This window comes from Oryx dammah, unplaced genomic scaffold, assembly GCF_014754425.2.
Source record: "Oryx dammah isolate SB20612 unplaced genomic scaffold, SCBI_Odam_1.1 HiC_scaffold_29, whole genome shotgun sequence".
Lineage (NCBI taxonomy): Eukaryota > Metazoa > Chordata > Mammalia > Artiodactyla > Bovidae > Oryx > Oryx dammah.
In genome coordinates, this window is record NW_024070213.1 from 85,427,862 (window position 1) to 85,451,949 (window position 24,088).

General features: G+C 42.1%; 1 protein-coding gene across 1 annotated transcript; it reads right to left on the minus strand.

Moving 5' to 3' along the window:
* Nucleotides 1-1,981: 1,981 nt before the first annotated feature.
* LOC120858145 (zinc finger protein 641) lies at nucleotides 1,982-13,134 on the minus strand. Its single transcript, XM_040234010.1, has 6 exons — nucleotides 13,043-13,134; nucleotides 9,792-10,000; nucleotides 9,084-9,175; nucleotides 7,302-7,431; nucleotides 6,566-6,679; nucleotides 1,982-5,714 (listed from the first exon to the last, which is right to left on the minus strand). The coding sequence occupies exons 2-6, from the start codon at nucleotides 9,973-9,975 to the stop codon at nucleotides 4,960-4,962; spliced, it is 1,275 nt and encodes a 424-aa protein (XP_040089944.1). The 5' UTR covers nucleotides 9,976-10,000; nucleotides 13,043-13,134; the 3' UTR covers nucleotides 1,982-4,959.
* Nucleotides 13,135-24,088: the final 10,954 nt, after the last annotated feature.

Here is a 24,088-nt window from a genome sequence, read left to right on the forward strand (position 1 = left end):
AAAGAGAGAATCAAACCAAATTGAAAAAGAGAAGTGGGAGTGAAGAGTAGAAGAAGAGCTGTTTATTGGACAGATGGAGGCAGCGACAGGAGAGAGCCAGAGCTTGAGGCCTAGAGTTTCTCTGCCTTAGGAGAGAGGAGCTGATCATTTCCAAAGAGACCGGGGTTCATGCTAACCTTTTGACCTTGCAGAGCCCCAAAGAGGTGGCAGGTTTGCAAGGATCCTCATGGGTATGTCTAGGACAGAGGGTGAAAGAAGTATCAGGGCCAAGACAAAATCTTCAAAGCAGGAGAATGCATTTTTTATATAGGCACTGTGGCTTAATTAGTTACAACCTCTACCTAGTAAACAGTCTCGGTTCAGATTTCATGTCTTATCTTACTAAAAGAACCTGGTCTCCTCTTATGTCCTGGGGGTCTCTCTGATCCTCCTGCTGCCCTTGCCCACAGGGTTGGCCAAATCATCATGAGAAACCCTTTGTATGGCACCTTATTGGTCTTCAGTGCAATTGTGAGGTAAGAATACTTGGGTAGGGCTTGAGACAGATGGCCTTACTCTGCCTCTGTGCTGAGTAAATGCCCACCCCTCTGCCTCCAGGGCAACTCATATTAGGCTTGAAAAAGACCAGATGAGGAGGACCATTTCTTTGGATGTCCATTTTTCAGTTTTATGTTGAATTTACCATCTTTGAGATGTCTGCTCCTTTTTGTCTTTTTAGATTTCTAGACCAGTGAAACCTCAGTACCCATTTTAGAAGCTCCAGCCTCAACCAATTACAGAAACTTAGTAGCTACCCCAACACAATTTCTGAAATTGGTGACTAACCCAGTTCTTTGACTCAAGAGGAATTGAACTGAGGAGCAACTGTCTTAGGAGTTTGCAGAAAATAAATCTGAGAACACGGGTGTTAAGATTCCATCTCTCCCTGTTTGAAGATGGAGAAGGAAATGGCAACCCACTCCAGTACTCTTGCCTGGAAAACCCCATGGATGGAGGAGCCCGGTAGGCTGCAGTCCATGGGGTTGCTAAGAATCGGACACGACTAAGCGACTTCACTCTCACTTTTCACTTTCCTGCATTAGAGAAGGAAATGGCAACCCACTCCAGTGTTCTTGCCTGGAGAATCCCAGGGACAGGGGAGCCTGGTGGGTTGCTGTCTATGGGGTCGCACAGAGTTGGACACTACTGAAGTGACTTGGCTATTTGAAGAGGGTGAGGAACCACTGGTTAAAATGGAATCTGGATCTCCTAGCCATTGGTTCCATTTGTTCCATCCTGACTTGGGTCCACATCAAATACCCTGGAAGGCAGGTTAAAGACCAATCGCTGGATTCCATCCCAGTTTCTGAATCAGTTTGTCCAGGGCGAAAATTTACATTTCTAACATAACTTCTTCTAGGTGATGTTGATGTTGCTGGTCCAAAGATTCATTTGAGACCCATAAATTTTGCCATCTCAGAATCTCTAAGGGATCCAAGGGAATAGATTTCGCTCTCTGTTGTTGCCCAGCCCTGCTCACCTTCATCCAGAGCACTCAACTAAACAGAGCTGGAAAGAACTTGTTCTCTGGAACCTCTGGTTCTGAGTTAGGGCTTTGTCTTTGATGGAAACAAGAAATAATGATTTGATTGTAGGAGTGCTAGAAAGGGGAGGATTTTATCCCAAATTATCACCTCTTTGCTCCCTGAATGCATAACATGATTTTAACAAGGAAACTTTTCCTTCTTCCACTATCAGCTGCTGCTGCTGCTGCTGCTGCTGCTAAGTCACTGTCAGAGCTACAGCTTAAAATGTAGATAGCTCTGGGAAAGTCAGACCTTTGGCTATAGTCTCCATTGTAAGGGATTCTTCGCAGAGATACCCTAATGGGGTGGAAAGGCAGGGATACTTGGGCTCTGAATAGGGCAGAGGCACCACACAGAGGGAAAAAGGTGACAGGTCCCTAAAGACAGACTTCCCTATTTTACATTTTGTCCAGAGAGAACACGGAGACATTTTTTTTTTTTATTTAAAGGGGATAGGGTAGGGTAGACATGTGGCAGAGGGAGTTGGGAAGAAGATGGGAGTTTTCCCTGAGGGAAAAATCACTCAAATCTCTTTGCCCAGCTGGTGGCTGTTGCTTATTTTATTTTTTGTCCAAGGGAAGTGGTGTTGGACGGAGGTAGAGAAGACTGGTACAGTAGAAATGACCTAAAGGGATGCCCCTTCTGCCAAATGCCCTTAGATTCCACGATGCCTTTCAGTTGGGTGCTGAGTGCACCTGCACTTTGGGGGCTTCATTTTCCCTCCTTAAAATTACAAGAGATCAAAGGCTGGAGGTTAACACCTGGTTTTTAAGAGGTGTGATCCAATGGTATGGAGGGTCACCTCATACAAGTCTTTACAACAAGGTTTGTGAGAAACTGGATTTGCCAGCAACTCATATAAATTTTTAAGAAAGCACAGAGTGTAAGCAATACCCTTCAAATCATTAAAGACTGAACACTCTCCTGATATCCTACTGCCTCTGGTATCTTAGTCCTTAAAATGTTTAGAGATCCTTCCTGTGTAATTCTTGACACAAAGATATAATGACCATATTGGATCAGGGTAACTTTAGTGATTCCATGGATGGGCTCTGACCCTGCTGAATATGTATGCAAAATTGAGTGAACTACTAATGTCTTTTCTGCTCAAAAGTGAGTTTCTGTTTGTTTTTTGTTTTTTTAAATCAGATTCTCAAAAGGGTCTATGATCCAAAACAGGTTCTGGACGATGCTCACATAGAGCTGAGTGTGTTTATACATGAGGCATAGTGGGAGGTAAAAGAAATGGCATCATTCAGTTTTGCCAGTGGAATCCAGTATTTTCCTATGCCCTGGGGTGTCTCCTAATACTGATCCTAAAATGCTCCTGTCTCAGAGGACCTGGGACAAGGATGCCTTACAGATGGCTGGCCATTTTGCTCTATCCATAGGAACATAAGCAAGAGAAGTGCATTCTAGGCAAAATGGGAAGGCTGCCCTGAGCAGAAGGGAGGTAGGGCCTGGATTGCTCAAGTTATGTCCACTGTAAGAAGCTCAGTCAGTAAAATGACCCTATTTTCGACTCCATTTGGGCCCAGGACTCTGAGGAGCTATGATTTACTCAGTTTTTCCTAAGCAAGTGTAAAAGCCATTAAACTAGATTGTTGCAGCTCATTTCCTTGTCTCTCTGGTTAATTCCACCAACTGTGGTTGAGAAACAAATGTGTTAAGGAAAAACCAGAATCTAAGCATTAGAGAGAAAATATCCCACTTCCATCCTCTTTGCTTTTCTCTCTCCCTACCCACAAGCTGCTCTTACATACAAGGTAATTTTTAAATTATAAGATTGGTATTAACACATTATCAATAAAGAGAAACAATGACCAATGCATTAACCAATGCTAGAATACTTATGCAAGTTAAGAGTCAGTGCAGACATTTTCCCAGAACTGGGAGGAGAACCAACCAGAAAGCTCATTACCCTGCATCAGCCAAATAGCTAAGCCACAGCCATTTTCCCTAAAGTTCTCTTTAGGGGAATGAGATCCGCAACAATAACTCTGCCCCTTGATGAGGCAATCAAGGTCAAACGAGTGACGACAACAACCTGCAAGCACCGTGACTCCTGCTGTAACTTCTCAGCACTTAAAACAAGACCCCAAAACCCACTCAGCACAAAGCTGCTATGTGCACCTGACCTGAAATTAATAAGACATAGCTCACCTCACAGAGGATGTCTCTCTCTCCACTTAGGCAAAAAGAATCTGTGGCCCAGAGATTCAGACCTAGACTTACATATCCAAGTTGTCTTGATCTCAGTGATACTGGGGAAGGCTGTGTATACCTCAACCCCCCAAACTTAAGCCTTTCTACTAGGGCTCCCTTAATCTCTCGGCTTGCTTATTATCTTGAAACAAAACAAACCAAAAACCCCATACCATCCCCACTACCCTCATCCCCAGAACACAGCCCCTAGAAAATCTAGCTTATACAGTTTGCACTTTGCATGCTCTCTTCAAAGACCCTGCACACAGATACACAGACACATAAAGACACTGTCAAGAGGAGAGGGGTCTGTTCAAGGGAATAAAGTATTTTTCTTCTGTGTGGGCCTGGGTTACCCGGGGGTTTAAGGTCCATCTCTTAACACTGTAGCGCGATCTCTCAGCTAGATATATGTATATGCAGGGTGAAGGGAGCAGGAACAGGGGGTGAGAAGGTTACTGTTTGTTTTTCAGGAGGTGGGGTGAGAGGTGTGGATGTATATTCAGATGATTGGAGTAGGGGTGATAGGCCCACACAGGAATGAGGTCTGCTTCTCAACTTTCATTTGGATAAAAAAGGGGGCTCAGGGTGCCTGATCACTCTCTGTTTCCTTATTACTCTGTAACCCAGTGTTCACCAGTGTGGTGCAAGGAGTCACCAGTTCTGTGAGATGCGAGACAAAAAGGATACTGAGGTCAAATAAATTTAGGAAGCACTGCAGTAAGAAAGGCTTAACCATTTGCTCTAATGCATAAATTTTCGAGCCTTTAATAAGCTAGTATGTGTTTTCTCTCTCTATATATATATATATATAGACAGAATATTTACGTTATAGAAGCACGATACTCAAATATTTAACAACTGGTATGGCACAGGCTTCAACCAATCAGAATGGGCCTTAGCCACAAACTGCTGGTACCACTGTACCCTGGAGAACGGGATCAGGCTGAATATCAGCCCACCCAGTAAGCAGCATTTCCCAAGAGTTTTGCCCAAAGAACTCTACTTTATGTGGCATCTCACAGAACTGGGGAGAAAGGCTCTAGCTAATGCTGGAACTGCATCTCTCTAGGGATGGGGCCAGGACTCATGACTCTGACCACGGGGGTGCAGGAGAAGGGCAGCTCTGGCAGAGACTCCAAGTAGCACCGGCTGACAGATGTGACTACAGCTGCAGCAGAAACAGACTTCAAAAGACAGATGTCCCTCTGTCCCAGCTGCTCCGGGGACTCTGTCCCTGGTGGGTCAGCAGGTGCCTGTCCAGGTGATGTTTACGGCCGAAGCTCTTCTCACAGCGTGGGCACTGGAAGGGCTTCTCTCCAGTGTGTGTCAGCCAGTGTCTCACCAGGTGGTGCCGTCGGCCAAAGCTCTTCCCACATTCAGTGCACACGTGGCACTTTGGCACAGGCGGTGCACGCTGCCGCTTCCTAGCCCCAGGGCTCTCTCCAACCTCTTGGCCCTTGCAGGATTTGCCATCTGCGTGCACTCTCTGGTGGCTGGCTAGATGGGAGTTGCATCGGAAATTCTTGCCACACTCAGGGCACCTGCTGGGCTTGTCATGTAGGTGGGTTTTCTGGTGTCGGATCAAGTGATGTCTTCTCCCAAAGCTCTTCTCACACTTGAGGCAGCTGTAGGGCCTCTCCCCGGTGTGTGTCTGCTGGTGCCTGGCCAGGTGGGAGCCCCACACAAACTGTTTACCACACTGGGGGCACGTGTGTGGTCTTAACAGGGAATCCATTTCTGTGCTACACAGAAGGTTTGAGAAGCTATCTTCCTGAAGAAAAGGTGGGCCTAGGAGCGTGCCTCTGGAGCTTCTGGGCATGGAATCCCAGTTCGCATCCTGCTCTGGGTTCCAGAGACCCGTATCTTCAGACACACTAGATAGCATTCTGGGAGGCTCTGCTTCTAGTTCAGGGGTATCCCCCTCATGCTCACTTCCATCTCCTGTGGAAAAAGGATAATACAGACCCCAAGAGGTGAGTCACAAGGGAGTAGCCCAGGACTTAGTCACAAATGAGGCTGTATGATGCCTATTAGGGTCTAAACCTTACCCCGTAAGTGCTGAAAGAACAGATTTTAATGTACAAGACAGTATAACAGGTACAGTGGTTAGAGCTTAGACTTAGGAGACAGATACCCACAAAATCTGTTTTCCCACTACACTTCTGTAGGCCTTCATTTCTTCTTCTGCAAAATGGGAATAATTATAAGGTAGATGTTATAAGACAGATAGGATAGTACCTGCATACGTTAGTCACAATAGTCTATGCTATTGTTGTTATCTATTTATTACTATTATTTATTTAGCACTTAAAAAAAAACTATTAATCAACCATATTAATCACCATCACCATGAAGAGAGGTGAGGAATGGTCTGAAAATCTCTGGCCAGATGACACCTTGTCAGCAACACTGGAGACATTGTGGAAGGCATTTCCACAATGAGTGGGAGGTTGAACAACAACTAACATTTATTGAGTGCTTACTATGTGCTTGGTACTGTTTGACTACGGTAACATATTTAAATCTCATAATAATTTATAGATGAGGAACCCAAAGAGAAGTTAATTACTTTTCCAAGGTTCCACAGGTATGGTCCTAGATTCAGATCTACAAAGTTTGGCTCTAGAGCCTGCCCTCTAAATTATTATGTTACAGTCTTGCTTTTGAAGAAGAAGATCTCTAAACCATTCAATGCTATAACTGTTTGAGGCAGAGGAGGGGTTGGACGGACACGTAATGATAAACCTCCAAAAGGGGTGAAGGTCGTGGCTGAGTCTATCATACATCATTACCTGTGTATGTGACCTTCAGAATGTCCCTCTCTTCTAAGTCTGGGGGGTCAGGGACCCATTGTTCTTCTCCTCCTTCTAGTTGAGAAAGCATATCCAGTTTGGGAATTGGAAATCCTGACCATGGGAAAAGAAAACAGAGACGTCAGTTTGTTCAACTGTAATTTTCATTTCTGAAGCAAGCTTTCTCCTAGATTATTCCTTTGAACTCTAGATAAAGAAGGCCAGATACAACAAACCTTTCCCTCTCCCCACTCCCATTTTTGCTAAGTCCCCTCTCCTTTCAGAAAATCATATTCTCTTTCCAACAAGTGTTCTCTTTTGTGAAAATTTCACATGCTTTCAGCTCAACTGTTCTTTCTGGTCATAACTTCACTTAATTAGCCCGACTACAGCTGTCTCACCCCCACCCCACTCTCATCTTTCCCTAGATGGTTTCTGAGTTTCCAAGGACTCAGTTCCACTTCTTAGGTGTCCTTCTCTCTGAAAGAACCTCCCAATTCCCAACCAAGAATTGCCTAAAGGTCTCTAATAATTCACAGCATTTTGTTGTTGTTTTTTAAAAAGTGACACTTCTATTCTCTTTGGATTAACCCTAGTGCTCTTTCCCTAGTGGAAACCTAGACAGATTCCCTGCCAAGAAAAGAACCCCAAATGGACACTATGCAACAGTCCCAGAGCAGACAGCTCCACTCTCCCAGAGTACAGTCACTGAGTGGCTGGGGAAGGTCGTGCTTACTCAGAGAGACCACTATCCCACAGTTTTCCTGCATGACATATTCTCCATAGAAGTCTGTTTGAGAAGGGTCCAGGCTCCTCCACTCCTCCTGAGAGAAGCACAGCGACACATCCTTGATGGTTACCAGGCCCTGAAACAAATGCAGCATCATCTATCAGCAGCTGTTCTTTAAGGAAAATGGAGTCTCAGTATAGACGGCTAAGGTGGTAGTAGAGGAGAGGTGGCAAGAGAAGGTCTAGCAAAAGAACTGCCCAGACACAGTTTCTTAGTCCCGGAACATGGTTTTGGTGAAGAGGAAAGGGGCAAAAGTAATGGTCAGGGTGTGAGCAATAATGTCTGTAGAGGAGATTCCCAAGTTGGGACCATAAGAAGTTGGAGGCACCACAAACTCACTGGTCCCTCTGTGTAGTTACAAGTGTCTACCCAGTCTCTTCTCATCTGCCCTTCTTCACTGTACAAGTTCCTCCTTTCTCTATTTGACCTTTCCTTTCCTATCTGCACAAAACAATATGGATAAAATATTCTTTCTGGCCTCCTCCCGCTATTATGCCATATCCTTATCTTTTAAGGCAGCATAGTCTGGCAGTTAGGAGCCCAGATTCTGGAGCCAAATGACTCCTAGCTCTGTCACTTATATTAGCAGTATGACCTTACACAAGTGCCTTAATCTCTTCCTGTCCAATTTTCTTGTCTGGGGATAACTGCGTTTCTCTCAGGGTTAATGTACATAAAGTACTCAAAGAACAGCAAGCATGGTAAGCATTCTGGGAGTATGGATACTACAACTACTATTATTACTAACTTCCCATGGCTCTCCCCTTGCCTTCTGAATCTAAACTTGTTTTCTCTCTCTGGTGCTGCCCCTCTTCACATCTTTCTATCTTCTATTCATGTCCATAAATGCTCCATCATCCACCTAATCCAGTCTACTTTATGTTCTTCCAAGCTTCCTTCAGGTCCTCTTTTCCTAATCTTTCCAGATTTCTGTTTTCAAATTTAACATAATTTATTTATTTTTGGCTGTGCTGCGTTTTTGTTGCTGTGCATGGGCTTTCTCTAGTTGTGGTGAGCAGGGGGCTACTCTCCAGTTGCGGTGAATGGGCTTCTCATTGCGGTGGCTTCTCCTGTTGTTGAGCTCGGGCTCTAGGATGCATGGGCTTCGGTAGTTGCAGTGCTTGGGCTTTGTTGCCCCATGGCATGTGGAATCTTCCCAGACCAGGGATCAAACCTGTGTCTCCTTCACTGGCAGGTAGATTCCTAAGCACTGTTCAACCAGGAAAGCCCATGATTTATTTCTTAATGAACATTAATGAATTTTTCTTAAATTCTCCTTGTGGAGGATCTATTAAAACAAAACGAACTCAATCTGTAGGAATTTTCTTCTTCTCATCATGCCTCCATTCATTTTTCAAAAGGGTATGAGTTCCTTAGAAAGGGATAGAATCTGTGCAGATATCAGACTAAATACCAATAGTGATCAAGTGACAAATCAGTTAAATGAAGTGAAGTAAAAGTCACTCAGTTGTGTCTGACTCTTTACAACCCCATGGACTGCCAGGGTCCTCTGTCCATGGAATTTTCCAGGCCAGAATACTGGAGTGGGTAGCCGTTCCCTTCTCCAAGGGATCTTCCCAACCCAGGGATCAAATTCAGGTCTCCCGCGTTGCAGGAAGATTCTTTACCATCTGAGCCACCAGGGAAGCCCAATGGAATGACACAAAGGCTACAGAAAAGCAGCAGTGACAAGACCTCGAGAGAGGCCAAGAGAAGAACATAGCCCACCTGTGATCCTGCCGCAAGAAGTGCAGCTGCCATCTCCCAATCTCCAGTGCTCCCTTCCTGGGGAATGGCAGGAACCCAGGGAGTGGACTGAGCTGGTGAGGGGAGAGAGGAACCATTAGAGATGGAGCACCCATCTTTTTCCAGTTAGAGCCTGGACCCTATTTTAGTGGGGCTTAAGAGTCATATTTTTCCTCTATATCTACGGCCACTGGTAAGACTCAAATGCATAAATATATTGTAGTAGAAGAGACCTTCCCTCAAATGTTCTGAAAGGGTACTGAGTGGTTTTTAGTAGAGCATTGATGTCATTCATTTCTACTAAATTAGCTGCGGTTTGAATTTATATTATTCAAATGTAATTTTCATCTTGTAAAGTGCATTTTATGGGTGTGTTTTCCAGTGGCAGTCAGTGTTTCTGTCACTTCCTTTGTCTCTCATATTTGTTACCACTAACCATGTAACAGGTGGAGGGAGTGATTATGTAAGAAATGGGAGAAACCCAGTTACATGGTTTGCAGAATCCAGATGCTTCTTATATTTTCCTGACTAGGGCCTGTAAGTTCTTTTTATTTCTGTGCCCTAGTCCTGGTACTAACTGTGCTGTTCAGTCAGTCCATGGCAATTTGGAGATTTTTAATTCTACTTTTTCAATAGAGATTAGATTATTCTCTGCATTGTGCTTCCCACACACACCCTATGGGCTCTCACCCTTCTCCTGAAGGGACTGTGGCTCCTCTTCAAGGTCACAGCACAGGTGCTCCAATGACCCTGCAGCTGTTCTCCATGGCACCTCTTCCTGGCTTCCCCTTTCCACCTGGGGCTCTGCTCTATCCAGCTGGACATTCATCGACTCCCATCCTGTCCCCAGGGCTGCTGTCTGTTCTGAAAGCATTTTTGCTGCAAACTCAAATTGTGACCTGGAACAAATTCATATCAGTTATGCCCATGACAATGGAAAGGGGTGATAGTTCTAAGGGAGTTATGGAGAACAGTCCAGGGATAAAAGATGAAACTGGATAGGAAGAGCTTGATGGAAGATGAACTTTAAAAGTTTGAAGTGAAGTGAAGTCGCTCAGTCGTGTCCGACTCTTTGCGACCCCACGGACTGTAGCCTACAGGCTCCTCTGTCCATGGGGTTTTCCAGGCAACAGTACTGGAGTGGATTGCCATTTCCTTCTCCAGAGGATCTTCCTGACCCAGGGATCGAACCCAGGTCTCCCGCATTGTAGACAGACGCTTTACCATCTGAGCCACCAGGGAAGTTTGATGTGTTCCAATCAACTGAACCTGAGCCATAAATGAGCAGGTGCTATATAGTAAAGTCACTAATGGTTATTTTGGGGACCTCATGGTTGGCAGAACTTCATTTAAAAAAAATCCTGGAAATTCAAAAGCTATCAATTAATTTCAACCATGGAAAATACTTAATCTAGGAATCTCAACCACTGAAAATAAGCAATCTGGAAATATGCAAGAGGGAACGCAAACAGATTTGTACTCAACAAAAATGGAGATAATCCCACATAAGATTTTCTGCCACAAACTCCATTCTCATCAATTTAGAATGAAATGCTTACTATAGGTAGAAGTCCTAGTCAAAGGGTGTATTTCTCAGAAGGCTGAACCAAATGGTGCCTTACTTAGAACAAGCCTCAACTAAGAGACTTACAGCCTATCATTCTGTTGTAGAAAATCAGAACTGGTAGTAAATATGGTGGACAGATCAATAACTTGGAAAGCAGATGTAAGATTCTAAAGCAACCCTAACAGATAAGAGAAACTGTTGGCAGTGAGGAGCTATGTCTAAAGAAAGAAAGAAAAAAGAACAGAAAGAATTTCGTATAGGTAGAACAAGGGGAAACAGGTGCTGCTAACATGACCCTGGGGTGAATAACAGCCCTGTGATTTAAGACACGGCAAAGAACCTGTGACACATGATAGAACCAGTCAGATCTAATTATAAAAACATATTCAATTTTAAAGAAGGGTATGGTGAAGCCAGAGTGTATTCCACCACAAGAAAAAGTTAAGAAAGGGATGGGAAATAGGTCCATTAGGGAAAAGTTCAAAACAATGGACCTAGTCTTCTCTTGCCTTGGGAAGAAGGCTCATGAATGACACTGCCAATGAATAAAAAGAGATGCTTTCTTTCTCTATGTAGATCTCTTCTCTTGATTGCAAGAGAATAGATTTAGGTAAGATTTAAAAATTCTTAATAATCCTGCAGTGCACAGAGTTGAAGGCTCTTTGCTCTGGACCTCTTCGGAGCACAACAGGTTGTGTTGTGATAGCAGTCTCCCTGCCTTACAGCAAAGAAAGTTTATAAGACTGTGCAGAGTCACTTTTTGCTTGGCAACATTGTATTTTTGTGATTCTTATTCAATGCCCAAGCAATCAGAGCCAGTGAAAGTGTTCCAAAAACAGGTTAGAATCTCCGTAACTGTTCTGGCTCACTCACATTCATCTAATGACATTTGCAAGAACCCAGAAGCCCGGAACAGATAATGACAAATGTCAAGTTGTTTATTTTCTTGCCTGTCTTTGACAAGAGAGGTAAATGAGAACCCTAAACTCAATGAACAGCAAGGGAACAAATTCCCCTTTCATCTCAGATGTCCAAAGATGTCTCAGGGCCTCTTGGGAACATTCTGGACTGATTCCCAGCTTAGGTTTCCTTTTCAGAGACTTCTCATGAGAAAGGAAAATTCCCAATAAAGCAATAAAGGGGGAGTTCCATTTTAGATTTCTCCTCTGAATTCCAGCCCCTGTGTTCTCTTCACTTCTGATATGTAAAGCATGGATTCCCCATCTTCACCAAAGGTCTTCCTCATCCACTAACTTCGTTGGAAAGTCCTCCCTCAGGGCTTTCAGTTCAGTTCAGTTCAGTCGCTCAGTCGTGTCTGACTCTTTGCAACCCCATGAATTGCCGCACACCAGGCCTCCCTGTCCATCACCAACTCCCGGAGTTCACTCAGACTCACGTCCATCAAGTCAGTGATGACATCCAGCCATCTCATCCTCTGTTGTCCCCTTCTCCTCCTGCCCCCAATCCCTCCCTCTAGGTAAATATCTGGACATCTGTCTGAGATCCATTTCTCCATCTCCCTAGCAGCAGAGTCCCTTGACAGGAAGCCTCTTTCGCAGGCCAGATGTGAGACTCTCCAGACCATTGACAGAAAACCTGTGGAAGAAATCTCAGCAAAGGAGGGGGCGAGTACTTGTCCTCAGACTGCTTTTGCTAAGATGTGCATGCTCTCTGAGCCAGCACCTGGGCAGTTAAGGTATCAGCCCTAACCTGGATTTTCCTGGTTCCAGGATGTATCTCAGGCCTACTGGAGTCAGGGTTCTAGAAGTTTCGCTTGCCCTTTTGCTTCATGTATCTTAGGGGGGCATGGCACCTGCAGAAGTTGGTTTCTGCAGCTAGTGCTGTTGGACAGAGAAAGGGCCACGCTACCGAAATGAGTAGTAGCCCAAGGGCACAGGGACAGTCGCTGTCAGAGAAGCCTGGCCCCAGTCCCGGGGCTGGGTGTGGGCGGGACAGGTGCCCACTCCAGAGTTGGGTTGCTTCGTCCCTCCTCGTCTCCGTGCCCCGGGAGAGGGTCAGGTTTCAGAGAACTCGAGAGAGAGGCAGAGCTGGAGCAGGGGAAGTGAGGTCAGAAAACAGGTTGTCCGTGAACTGGGACAGGAGCAAGTGAAGAAAAAGGAGCCACGGGGAAACCTGCGCGCGGTGACAGCGGCGGGAACCCGCGGGGCCTGACAGCGACGACGCTGGGGACGAAGAGACAGGAGAGGGGCGGGCACAGAATGTCAGTGCAGCCGAACCTGGGAATGGCAAGCGACCCAGAGGCCGCGTCGACCCTCCTCCCCGCCCCCACGGGTGACCGGCCCCACTCGCCGCCCGGGGAAGCCAGGTGTCCTTCCCTCCAGCCGTGACTCCCGCCGGCCCGGCCCCAACTCACCCGCGTCGGTTTGGCCTGCAGCCCGGTGTCTCCGTCCCGGGCGCCGCCTGCCCCTCCCCTCCGTCCTCGCTTCGTCGGAGCCGGCGTCCGCGGAGCCAGCGACAGGCGGAGACGGCGGCCCTGCGGGCGCGGGTGGGGCGGGCACAGGAAATCCCCGCCCGCTTCCGGGGCTCGGCGGCCGCGGCGGCGCTAAGAGGGGCGGGCCCGGTGCGGGGGACGCGCTGCGGCTCCGGCGACCCCCGGCCGGCCCAGCCCCGCACTCCAGCGCCCGCCACCCCGGGGCGCCGCCGGCCCGAGCGCGCAGCTCGCGGCTGACGGTGGTCGCTCAGCCCCGCCCTCTCCCTGACTGGTCATCTTCCCTCCCGGCCCCTCGGCCCCCCGCCGGCTCCTTTGCACTTGGGCTCGTTAATTACCTTGACATTATAACAACCGCTGGTTATACGCCGGCAGTCGCTGTGAGGCTGATTTCTAGAGACAACAGTCTGAATTCTTCAAGGAGCTCACCTTCTAGGTTTCAAGAAAATGACGGTGATGATAAGGGGCTGAGAGCGCGTTGAGGAGGAGTCACTAATTCTGAACGAGGTTGACTTCACCCGAGACGTGTGTCTGAAGTAGGCCTTGCGGCTGCATTGTCCAGTTTGCGAACCCACCAGCCACAGTCCAGACAGAGGTGTGTTGTAGCATACGCACCAGATAATTCGGAAGACAAAATTAGCGAAGTGAACTATAGCTAATAAACAATATTTTGAATATGTTGAGCTAAAATGTTTAAATTCACTTCACCTACTTCCTTTAGCTTTTTAAATATGGCTACTAAGGTGTTTGTATATGCGGCTTACGTATTTCTATTGGACAAAGCTACTTCGAAACAGATAGGTTTGACTGGCAAAGATGAGAAAGGGCCTACAAAACAGAATAAACACACTACTCTTAGAATCTGTTTATAATCAAAAAATCGCATTCTTCGTCATCAGAACAATTCTGTACAATTGTATTTTATAGGCTTAACAAGTGACTCAAGATCATAGGGGACAGACACTCCTTTAATATACAGTTATTTTTGCTATGTGCCAGGCACTGTAACTAAATCCTGGAAGTCAAAGATCCCAAAGGAATTGTCTGTCCGTGGATTCAAAAACTCAAGTCTGTGGAAACACATGTTAACAAATATTTGCAAAAAAACATAACAGATGCTAAAGTGGAGGAGTATACTTTGCACTAGGAGCAAAGAAGTAAATCTGCATGGCTGGGAGGTCAGAGAAGGCCTGACAAGTCTTGAGGGAGAGAAGGGTGGGGGAGGCTCCATTAATGAAAGAGAATGTGCTAGACATTCAGTTGCAAAAGGATATAGACCATATTCAAGAGCATATCATAGGGTATTTTGCGCAAGTAGTAGAGCCAGGATTTATATCTCAGTTCCTGGAACTAAATCCAGAGGTTCTTTTCATTTATATTTCCACAGGTGAGAAATACAAGGTATGTTAATCTGAGTATTTAATAATAACAATATCTCAGTGATTTAACATAATAAGAGCTTATGTTTCATATAAGTCCGTGTGTAGCAGGCTTGTTGGGGCCAGTGAATGGGTTACATGCTCTTTCCACTTATGGAAAGACTAGGTTTCTACCATCTTGTGGCTCCACCATCCCTTGTTGCCTTGGAATCATTCAATCTGTGGGCTGACTTGGTGGAGGTATCAGGGCCCAGCCCTAGAAGTGCTATACATCATTTGTACCCCATTTCCTTAGCCAGGGTTCAAGTACATGATTACATGGCGGCACCTAACTGCAGGGGGTGACTGAAGTGACTTCACAGGAAGTGTGAAGGTAATGGGGTTTGATGAATGGTTAGCATTGCTTCTGTCACATGTATAATTAATCAAGCACCTAAACCTGACTTTACCTGAAGGAGATATTTGGGGAGTGGTGGCAAATTATATATAAAAAAAAAAAAAACGAAAAAGGAGGCAAAATAGTCATCTTTGGCCTGATGACACAATAATGGGACATTAATATTTAATAAACATTTACTTTATGCCAGAAATTTGTTTTTTAATATCACGGGAAAAAATATAAATGTCTTTATTATTAGCTTTAATGTGCCATCTCTTTAGATATCAGTCAGCAAGCTGTGAGGTATAGATATCATCTAAGCAAGGGTTTAAGAGCATTCAGTGAGCCAAAAGGCAAAATTAGGAATTGAACTCAGGCCTTCGACTTATAATCTGGTGCACCTGTCACCAGAGTGTTACTTTACCTTTCGCAGTAATACGTGGATGAATCCAAATTCCTATGTAAGGTGGAATAATTAAACATGCAGGGAGTAGCAGGCAGATGATTCCATCTTTTTAAGACTTTCTAGTCTTAGATCAAGACGGCATCTTGGGTAGAATCGGAAGGCGGAAACGTACATGCTGTAGGGTGAAGAACATATGCAGATATGCCTATTTAGAGAAGAAATGAAATGAGGAAAATGATAGATTAGAATAGTGGGTCAAGGATTTCTAACTTGCCATGTCAAGTTATAGAGAGTCACTATATTTAGTGTTATAAGCAAGAGATATACCTGATGGGTCTAATTATATCATTCTAAGGGGACTCTTTTATTCAGGACTGCCCTATTGATAGAGTTCAGAACAATAGAATGGGATGAGTTGGACCCAAAGCCAGGTTCTAGTGTGTATAGTACAGAGTTCCTCAGGACATAGCAGTATTCTTCCTGGGGCTCAGGGAAGTCACAGTCATTTAAGGTTCCAAGTTCTCTGTGAGGACTTCAAAAGACCTTAAGAGGCTCAGTCTCTTGTCTGTCAGCCTTGGCTCCTTCATTTCTGAACTCTTGTTCTGCCATGGTTTGAATAAAAAAAGTAAAATGCAGGTGTTCACCAGTTTATGATCATGTTATGAGTTTATTAGTTGATTGTAATAAATTATCAGCTTGGCTTATAAAAACCTGTTCCACTGTAATAAACATACCTCCAATTGCTAATTAGAGCCCAATCACCGTTTATAACACTGCTTTTCTTCCACTCAAAGTTTTTGAAGCTTCATGTTGAACATGAGTTTTCACTAATAGGGCAGTGCAGTTATTTGCTTCCTCTATATCTGGGTCTATAAAAGAAAGAGGAAGGTCAAGGAAACTGTAGTAGGACTCCTGTGGAAAGAAAGGTAAGGGCCCCTTAGTCAGTAGTTAATAATTAAAACTGGTACTTGTAGAGCACTTTAAAATTTACAAAGTGCTTCTGTATACATGTGATCTTCGTAACTCAGGGAGATAGACTAATCATCTTTATCCCTAGTCTTCACAAAGAGATACAACTGAGCAACAACAACAATAATCCCTAGTTTACATTTAAGGAAATTGCAGATCAGATATTTAAAATTGCAGAACCTCACTTTTTATTTCTATAATTCTGGGCAGATTTATATAGATATATCTGTTTTCTAATCAATAAAATGAATGTCATTATATTTACTCTGTAGGGGTTCTGAAGAATAAATGAGAATGTAAATTGCCACCTAAAAATTGTCATTCACCATTTGCCTCTACAAGGATTAGGTCACTAGCCGCTGTTGTCACTGACCTTCAACACATCTTAAAAAGACTTCAGGGTGGAGATCAAGGATGAGGCACTCCGTGCTCTGGGAAAAACTGGCAGAACAGGCTTTCAGATAGATATTTTCAGAAGAAGGTTTTATGAGCCTAATTTCTTGCATCGTCTCATATCTAGGTAAGCCCTAATATCATTAATGAGGACATTCTTTCCTTGTGACTATCAGCAACCTTCTGTGACTAGCAGTAATCTGCCAAAGTATATGCTGGATATATGTATCCCCCTTCAGCAAAATCGTGTATATATTGACCTCCCCCCTACCTCTTTAAAGCAGTTCCTCAGAGCTATCTGAGAGGGTGTCTCCCAGGCTATAGTCCTCATTTTCCTCCAAATGAAACTTAACACACTACTCTCACATTGTGGGTTTTTTTTTTTTCTGTCAACAAAATAGATAATTTAACACATATGAATAATTCAGTAAATGATAAGACCTAGGTATGGAGCTGTATAATTGGTGAAAAGAGGACTTTAGTAGGGTGGGACAGAGCAAAGATGGGATAAAAGATAAATTTATTCCTGAGTCTCAGTGAGGTAGACAAGTTGATTGGAGCTGAAGGTGTAGGTGGCAGAGTGGGAGCTTCAACTGGAGCTTGGGATAGGGGCTACAGTTATTGGTAATAACTAGATATAGGGTATGACTGTAAAAGTGAATGACTGAGGTTGTGGACAAGATTATTTAAGGTAAGAGAAAGTCAAGGAATGGAGAGGCTGGGTATTAGTGGGGATAGTAATCAAAATATTTAACTACCAGTACTAGTGTGGGCATGGGTCCATTAAAACGAAGGCACTTATAGTTCTGTGCAGGGTCCTGGAGGCACTAGTGGCAATGAAAATATTTCAGTATTTTAATGATCATACTTGCACAGTTGAACCCAGGGCATAAGATGGGCCATCCACGTGGATACTACCATGAATGATGATGAGGTTACATAGAGTGAGATAGCAAGCTAGTTGAGGGAGTCTTTAATGAAAGAAGGAGAATGACCAGGACTATGGTAGGTGGTAATAACAAGGAAGGGTAATGTGCGGAATGGCCTGATGTCTCAAAGGAGCAGGACATTACTTAGGGAGAAAGGAGGAAAGTGGTGCTTGAGGCAGTAATGAAGAGCAAAGAGCATATTTATTCTACTTCTAACCCTAGAAGGTGTAAAGTCGTGGCTTTCAAATTTCATATATTGTATTTGAAAAGAAAACGTATATTTGAAAGTCATCATTTATATACTTGAAAAAAATAGCTTACTTTCATGGAACAATACCTTAACTACATGCAGTATATGCTGATATTTATCTATTTATTTTTGAAGCTTTTAACTTCATACCCATTAAATTAATTTCATAAACCATGAATAGGTTGCAATTTACCATTTGAGAAGCATTGGTATGTATATTATCAGAGAAAAATCCCCTTGAGAGGACTGCAAAAGAAGCCTGCTTTTTCCTAAAGAGGTAGCCAGGTTTTAGTTAGATAAAAGAGGTGAAAGAAACATCTGTCAAAGAGGTTGAAGGATATAGGAGTGTCTTAGTCTGTTCAGGCTGTGGTAACAAAAACCATAGACATGGCAGCTTATAAACAGTGAACATTTAGTTTTCACAGTTCTGGAGGGTGAGAAGCCCAAGACTGAGACACTGACAGATTCTGGTGAGAAACTACTGCTGGTGTCTTCTTGGGGCAGGGGAGCTCTCGGAGGCCTCTTTTATGAAGGCATTAATCTCATTTATGAGGGGTCTGCGCAAAAGACCTAATCGCTTCCTTGAAGGTCCCACATCCAGATACCATCACATTGGGGATTAGGTTCCTATATGTGAATTTTGGGAGGGCACAAGCATTCAGTCTACAGCAATGGGATTTTTTTGATGATGGATCCTGAATTCCAGAGATCACAGTGGAAGAAGTTAGAAGTTGTTTTGAGGGTTAGAGTCTGATTCAAATTAGGCAATGTAGCAGACAGTAATAGGGTAAGAATCTCTATGGTGAGGGGTGATCTGGAGGCCAAGTTTTCTTGTGGCCAGTGTTGTAAGCAGAGATATGGGACATGATGGAATTAGTACTCTCAGGGGGATGTGTATAGCCAGTTCTTATGATAGTCGTCTTGTCAGTGGTGAGGTGAGGTTTAAGGGTTGGTGTGGGATGAGTAGATGAAGTGTCTGTGATAGAATGAAAATCTCACTAGAAGTGTGCTGCACTTGTATACCCTCTTTCAATCGTGTTGTGAACAGAGTTAAGGCCAGAGGGGCTGTCTTTCCAGAAGTGCCAGAGCTCCAAGGTCTCTTAAATCATGCTTGGCAATAGTGGTGGTGGTGTGAAGGATTAAGCAGTTCTGTGGCTTAACCTTAAATCTTACTTTCCTTGAGGGGAGGGAAGGAGCAGCCTTATAAGGAGGTAACAGTTTCTTGTGTACTCTTTTTTGTTGATTTTATTTTATTTTTTAAGTTTCTGATGTGGACCATTTTTAAAGTCTGGTGTGCTGACATGGCTTAGCGACAGAACATCGTCATTTCTTAAAGCCTTTATTGAATTTGTTGCTATAGTGCTTTTGTTTTATGTTTTGTTTTTTTGGCCACGAGGCTTGTGGGATCTTAGCTTCCCTACCAGGGATGGAATCCACACCCCCTGCTTTGGAAGACATGGTCTTAACCACTGGACAGCCAGTTAAGTCCCTCTTGTGTACTCTTTAAATGGGAAAATTTTGATATGAAAGACAGTGCTAAATTGAATAGTGGGCATGGAGTCGTGCTGGAAATAGCACTAAACTAAGAAGCAAAGGATTTGTTTTCAGTTTTGGCTTTGCCTCTAGGTGACAGATCAATCAACTTGGTATAATGTCATTCCTTCTTCTTTTCCTTAAAAGCTGCTATGAGGACTAAATTAAATAATAATATGACACATCGTGTAACACTTTTAAAACACTTGTAAGCAAGATGTTGGCAATTGATGTTACCTGGCAGAAATAATTTGTAGTCAGTGCAAATAGTGAACCAAGTACCAGCAGCTGTCAGTTAGTGAGCTGGTGTTGCAATCAGGGTAAGACTAAATGTTTTTATAAGATTTAAAGTTTTTTTGGTGGTAGGACACAACTCAGAGACAGACAGGTGAAAGGCAGAACTCTTTGTTACTTACAGCTATAGACCAGAGAAGGCTGTCACACAGGGTCACACAGGAATTTTACCCAAGGACAGGTAACAGTAAGCTGGAACTGTAGGAAATGCTTGTGGAGTCCTAACTGCTGGACTGCCAGGGAATTCCAGCACTGTGAAATATCATGTTATACTCAGACAACTTCAAAGTGGTGTAATCTCAAATTGTCATTATTTTATAGTACAAAAACTTAATTCTTAACAGGTTACTCATTGACATAGTATGGTATCTTAATTTAGTTCTCTGTTGTTTTTTTCATTGAAGACTAGTTGATTTATAATATTATATTAGTTTCAGGTATACAACAATGACTGAATATTTTTATAGATTAAACCCCATTTAAAGTAACTATAATATATTGGTTATATTCCCTGTACTGTACTGTGTCCATATTGCTTATTTATTTTATACCTACTAGTTCATACCTCTTAATCCCATTCCCCATCATGTCTCTCCTCTCACTGCTCTCACCACTGGTAAACATAGTTTGTTCTCTGTATCTGAGTATGTTTCTGTTTTGTTATATGCATTAATTTGTCTTATTTTTAAGATTCCACATATAAGTGAAAACATACAGTATTTGTCTTTCTCTGACTTATGTCACCTTTCATAATACTCTTCAAGTTCATCTATGTTGTTACAAATGGTAGATTCTTTTTTATGTCTGAATAATATGCCATTTGTGTGTGTGTGTTTGACTGTTTATTTGTCTGTTAATGATAAACATTTATTTGATTGAACAGTTTGGACATATGAATGGACAGTTTATTTGTCCATTCATCTTTTGGTGAACACTTAGATTGCTTCTGTGAATGGCAGATTCTTCTTAGATGGCTAAGATTGCTTCTTAGATGGCTATTGTGAAGAATGCTGCTATGAACATTGGGGGTGCAAATATCTTTTCAGATTAGTTTTTTTTTTTTCCGTTTTCTCTGGATATATAACCAGGATTGGAATTGCTGGATCATACGATTGTTCTATTTTTAATTTTTGAGAAACTTAATACTGTTTCCACAGTGACTGTACCAATGTACATTTTGACCAGCAGTGTACTAGGGCTCCTTTTCCCCACATTTTCACCAACGTTTATTATTTGTTATCTTTTTCAGGGTAGTCATTCTGACAGATGTGAGGTACTAACTCATCATACTTTTAATTTGCACTTCGCTGATTATTAGTGATGTTGAGCATCTTTTCATGTGCTCATTGGCCATTCTGTATATCTTCTTCAGAAAAATATTTCTTTAGGCAATCTGCCTATTTTTAATTAAGTTGTTTTTTGATATTGAGTTGTATGAACTTTGATATTACCCCTTATCAGTCATACCAGTGTAAATATTTTCTCCCATTCAGTGCTCAGTTGCTTCAGTTGTATCCGACTCTTTCTGACCCCATGGACAGTAGCCTGCCAGGCTCCTCTGTCCATGGGACTTTCCTGGCAAGAGTACTGGAGAGGATTGCCAAGCCGCCCTTCAGGGGATCTTCCCAGGGGTCAAACCCACGTCTCTTGCATCTCCTGTATTTCAGGCAGATTCTTTACCGCTGAGTCACTGGGGAAGCCCTCCCATTTAGTAGGTTGTTATTTTGTCAGTGGTTTCCTTTGCTGTGCAAAATCTTCTAAGTTTAATCAGACTTCATTTGTTTATTTTTGCTTTTGCTTTTCTTGCCTAGGGCAACAGATCCAAAAAAATATTCCTAAGACTTATGTCAAAGAGTGCATTGCCTATGTTTTCCTCTAAGACATTTATGGTTTCTGGTCTTACATTTAGGTCTTTAATCCATTTTGCATTTATTTTTGTATGTAGTATGATAAAATATCCTAATTTTATTCTCTTACATGTAGCTGTATAGTTTTCCCAGCACCAGTTATTGAAGAGACTGTCTTTTCCCCATTTTTTCCAACTTTGTTATAGATTGATTGATCATAAATGCATAGGTTTATTTATTTTTGGGCTTTCTGTTCTATTCCATTGATCTATGTTTCTGTGCCTGTACCATACTGTTTTGATTACTGTAGCTTTATAATATAGTCTAAAGTCAGGGAATGTGATACCTCAGTTTTGTTATTCTAGTTCAAGATTGCTTTGACTGAAGTCTTCTGCAGTTTCCTATAAATTTTAGGATTGTTCTAGTTCTGTGGAATATGGCATGAGTATTTTGGTAGGGATTATATTAAATCTGTAGATTGTTTTGGGTAATATAGCCATTTTAACAATATCACTTTTTTCTAATTGTACTTCATGAACATGGGATATCTTTCCATTTATTTGTGTCATCTTCACTTTCCTTCATTAATATCTTATATTTTTCAGAGTACAGATCTTTCATCTCCTTGGTTAAGTTTATCCCTAGATATTTTTTTCTTTTTCATGTGATTTTGAATGGGATTGTTTTGTTGCTTTCTCTTTTGATAGTTCTTTATTAGTGTATAGAGAAGCAATGGATTTGTGTATATTAATTTTATATCCTACAAATTTACTAAATTCACTTATTCTAAATTTGGTAGAGACTTTAAGGTTTTCTATATTTAGCATCATGTCATCTGTACATATTTATAGTTTTATTTCTTCCCTTCTAATTTGGGTGCCATTTATTTCTTTTTCTTGTCTGATTACTCTGGCTAGGGTTTCCAATTCTATATTAAATAGAAATTGTGAGAATGGCATCCTTGTCTTTTTCCTGATTTTAGAGGAAAAATGTTCAGCTTTTCAGCACTGAGTATGATGTTAGCCTTGGTTTTGTCATAGATGGACTTATCATGTTGAGGTATGTTTCCTCTATACCAACTTTGTTGAGGGTATAGACTTTTTTTTTTTTTTATCATGAGTGATGTTGAGTTTTGCCAAATGCTTTTACTGTGTCAGTTGTGATGATCACGTGAATTTTATCTTTTGTTTGTTAATGGGGTATATCACACTGTTAGTTTGTGAATATTACACATCCTGCATCTTTGGAATAAAAGATTTTTAAGTTTAAGTGTTTCTGTGTATCAGTTCAGTTCAGTAACTCAGACGTGTCCAACTCTTTGCAACCCCATGGACTGCAGCATGCCAGGCTTCCCTGTCTATCACCAACTCCCGAAGCTTGATGAAACTCATGTCCATCGAGTTGGTGATGCCATCCAACCATCTCATCCTCTGTCATCCCCTTCTCCTCCTGCCTTCAATCTTTCCCAGCATCAGGGTCTTTTCCAATGAACAAGTTATAAAGAGCATGAATAAGAGAGTGTATCACTACAGATCCCTCATAGACTTAAAAGCCAATATGAGGATGTTATGAATGATTTTATGCCAATGCATCTGACAATTTAAATGGAGAAATTCTTTGAAAGACACAGATGAACAAATTACAAGAATATCTAGAAAACCACAGTAGCACTATCAACGATTGAATTTGTAACCATAATCAGAAGGAAACTCAAGGTCCAGATGGTTTTACTGGTGAATCTGATCAAACTTAAACAAAAGGATAGTAATTCTACAAACTTTTTTAAAAAGAAATTTTAATTCAGATCTTGTTTTATGACTAAATATAGATTTAGTCAAATTCTGTATTTTTTGGTTAAATTTATTACTAGTTATTTTATTATTTTGTTGATAATGTGAATGGATGTTTTTCCATTTTCAGTTCAAATTGGTTTTTGATAGGATAGTAATAAACTTTTTGAGTATTTATTTTTTGTGTTGTCCACTTAATCTCTCTTATTAATTCTCATTCTTCCCTTCACCTCAGCCTATTGAGTCTAAGAATTAATCATATCATCTGCATATAAAATAAGTAATTTGGTATTTTATAATTATTTTAAGTATTTCCTCTTCATGTCTTATTATCATAGTTATAAGTTTCAAAACAATGTAAGGAAACAGTGGAGAAAACAGGCATGTCATCTCAGTTTCTGGTTTTAATAGAAATCACTTCAGTATTTCACTATTTATAGTTTATCCAAGAAATTAAAATTACCATGTTTACTAAAAATTCCATGTAACATTTGAGTATAACTTAACAATTACTTACTAAAGCAAAGATCTATGTGATCACTATATAAGAAAAAATTTAAAGGTTAAGAAATAGTACATTACCAGCACCGGGAATGTATATCACTCTGCTACAGGAACCCTGTCCCTTCTTCTCTTAGTACTAACACAGGCTGCCTAACATTCTTACTGATTTCCTTACTTTCTTTATAGTTTTACCATTTATACATGCATCCCTAAATATTATAGTCCTGTTTGCCTTTATATTTGAACTTTATATGAATGAAATAGTTTCATGCAACATTTTGTACAATATTATATCTAA

What these genes read in the sequence shown, in the direction of transcription:
- LOC120858145 (XM_040234010.1), bottom strand. Translation starts at nt 9,975, where the DNA reads ATGCTTTCAGAACAGACAGCAGCCCTGGGGACAGGATGGGAGTCGATG. An exon ending in TTCTTGCGGCAGGATCACAG is followed by an intron (nt 7,432 to 9,083) that starts GTGGGCTATGTT and finishes CATTTGTTTCAG; the next exon opens with GGCCTGGTAACCATCAAGGA. An exon ending in TCTGAAGGTCACATACACAG is followed by an intron (nt 5,715 to 6,565) that starts GTAATGATGTAT and finishes CTTTTTCCACAG; the next exon opens with GAGATGGAAGTGAGCATGAG.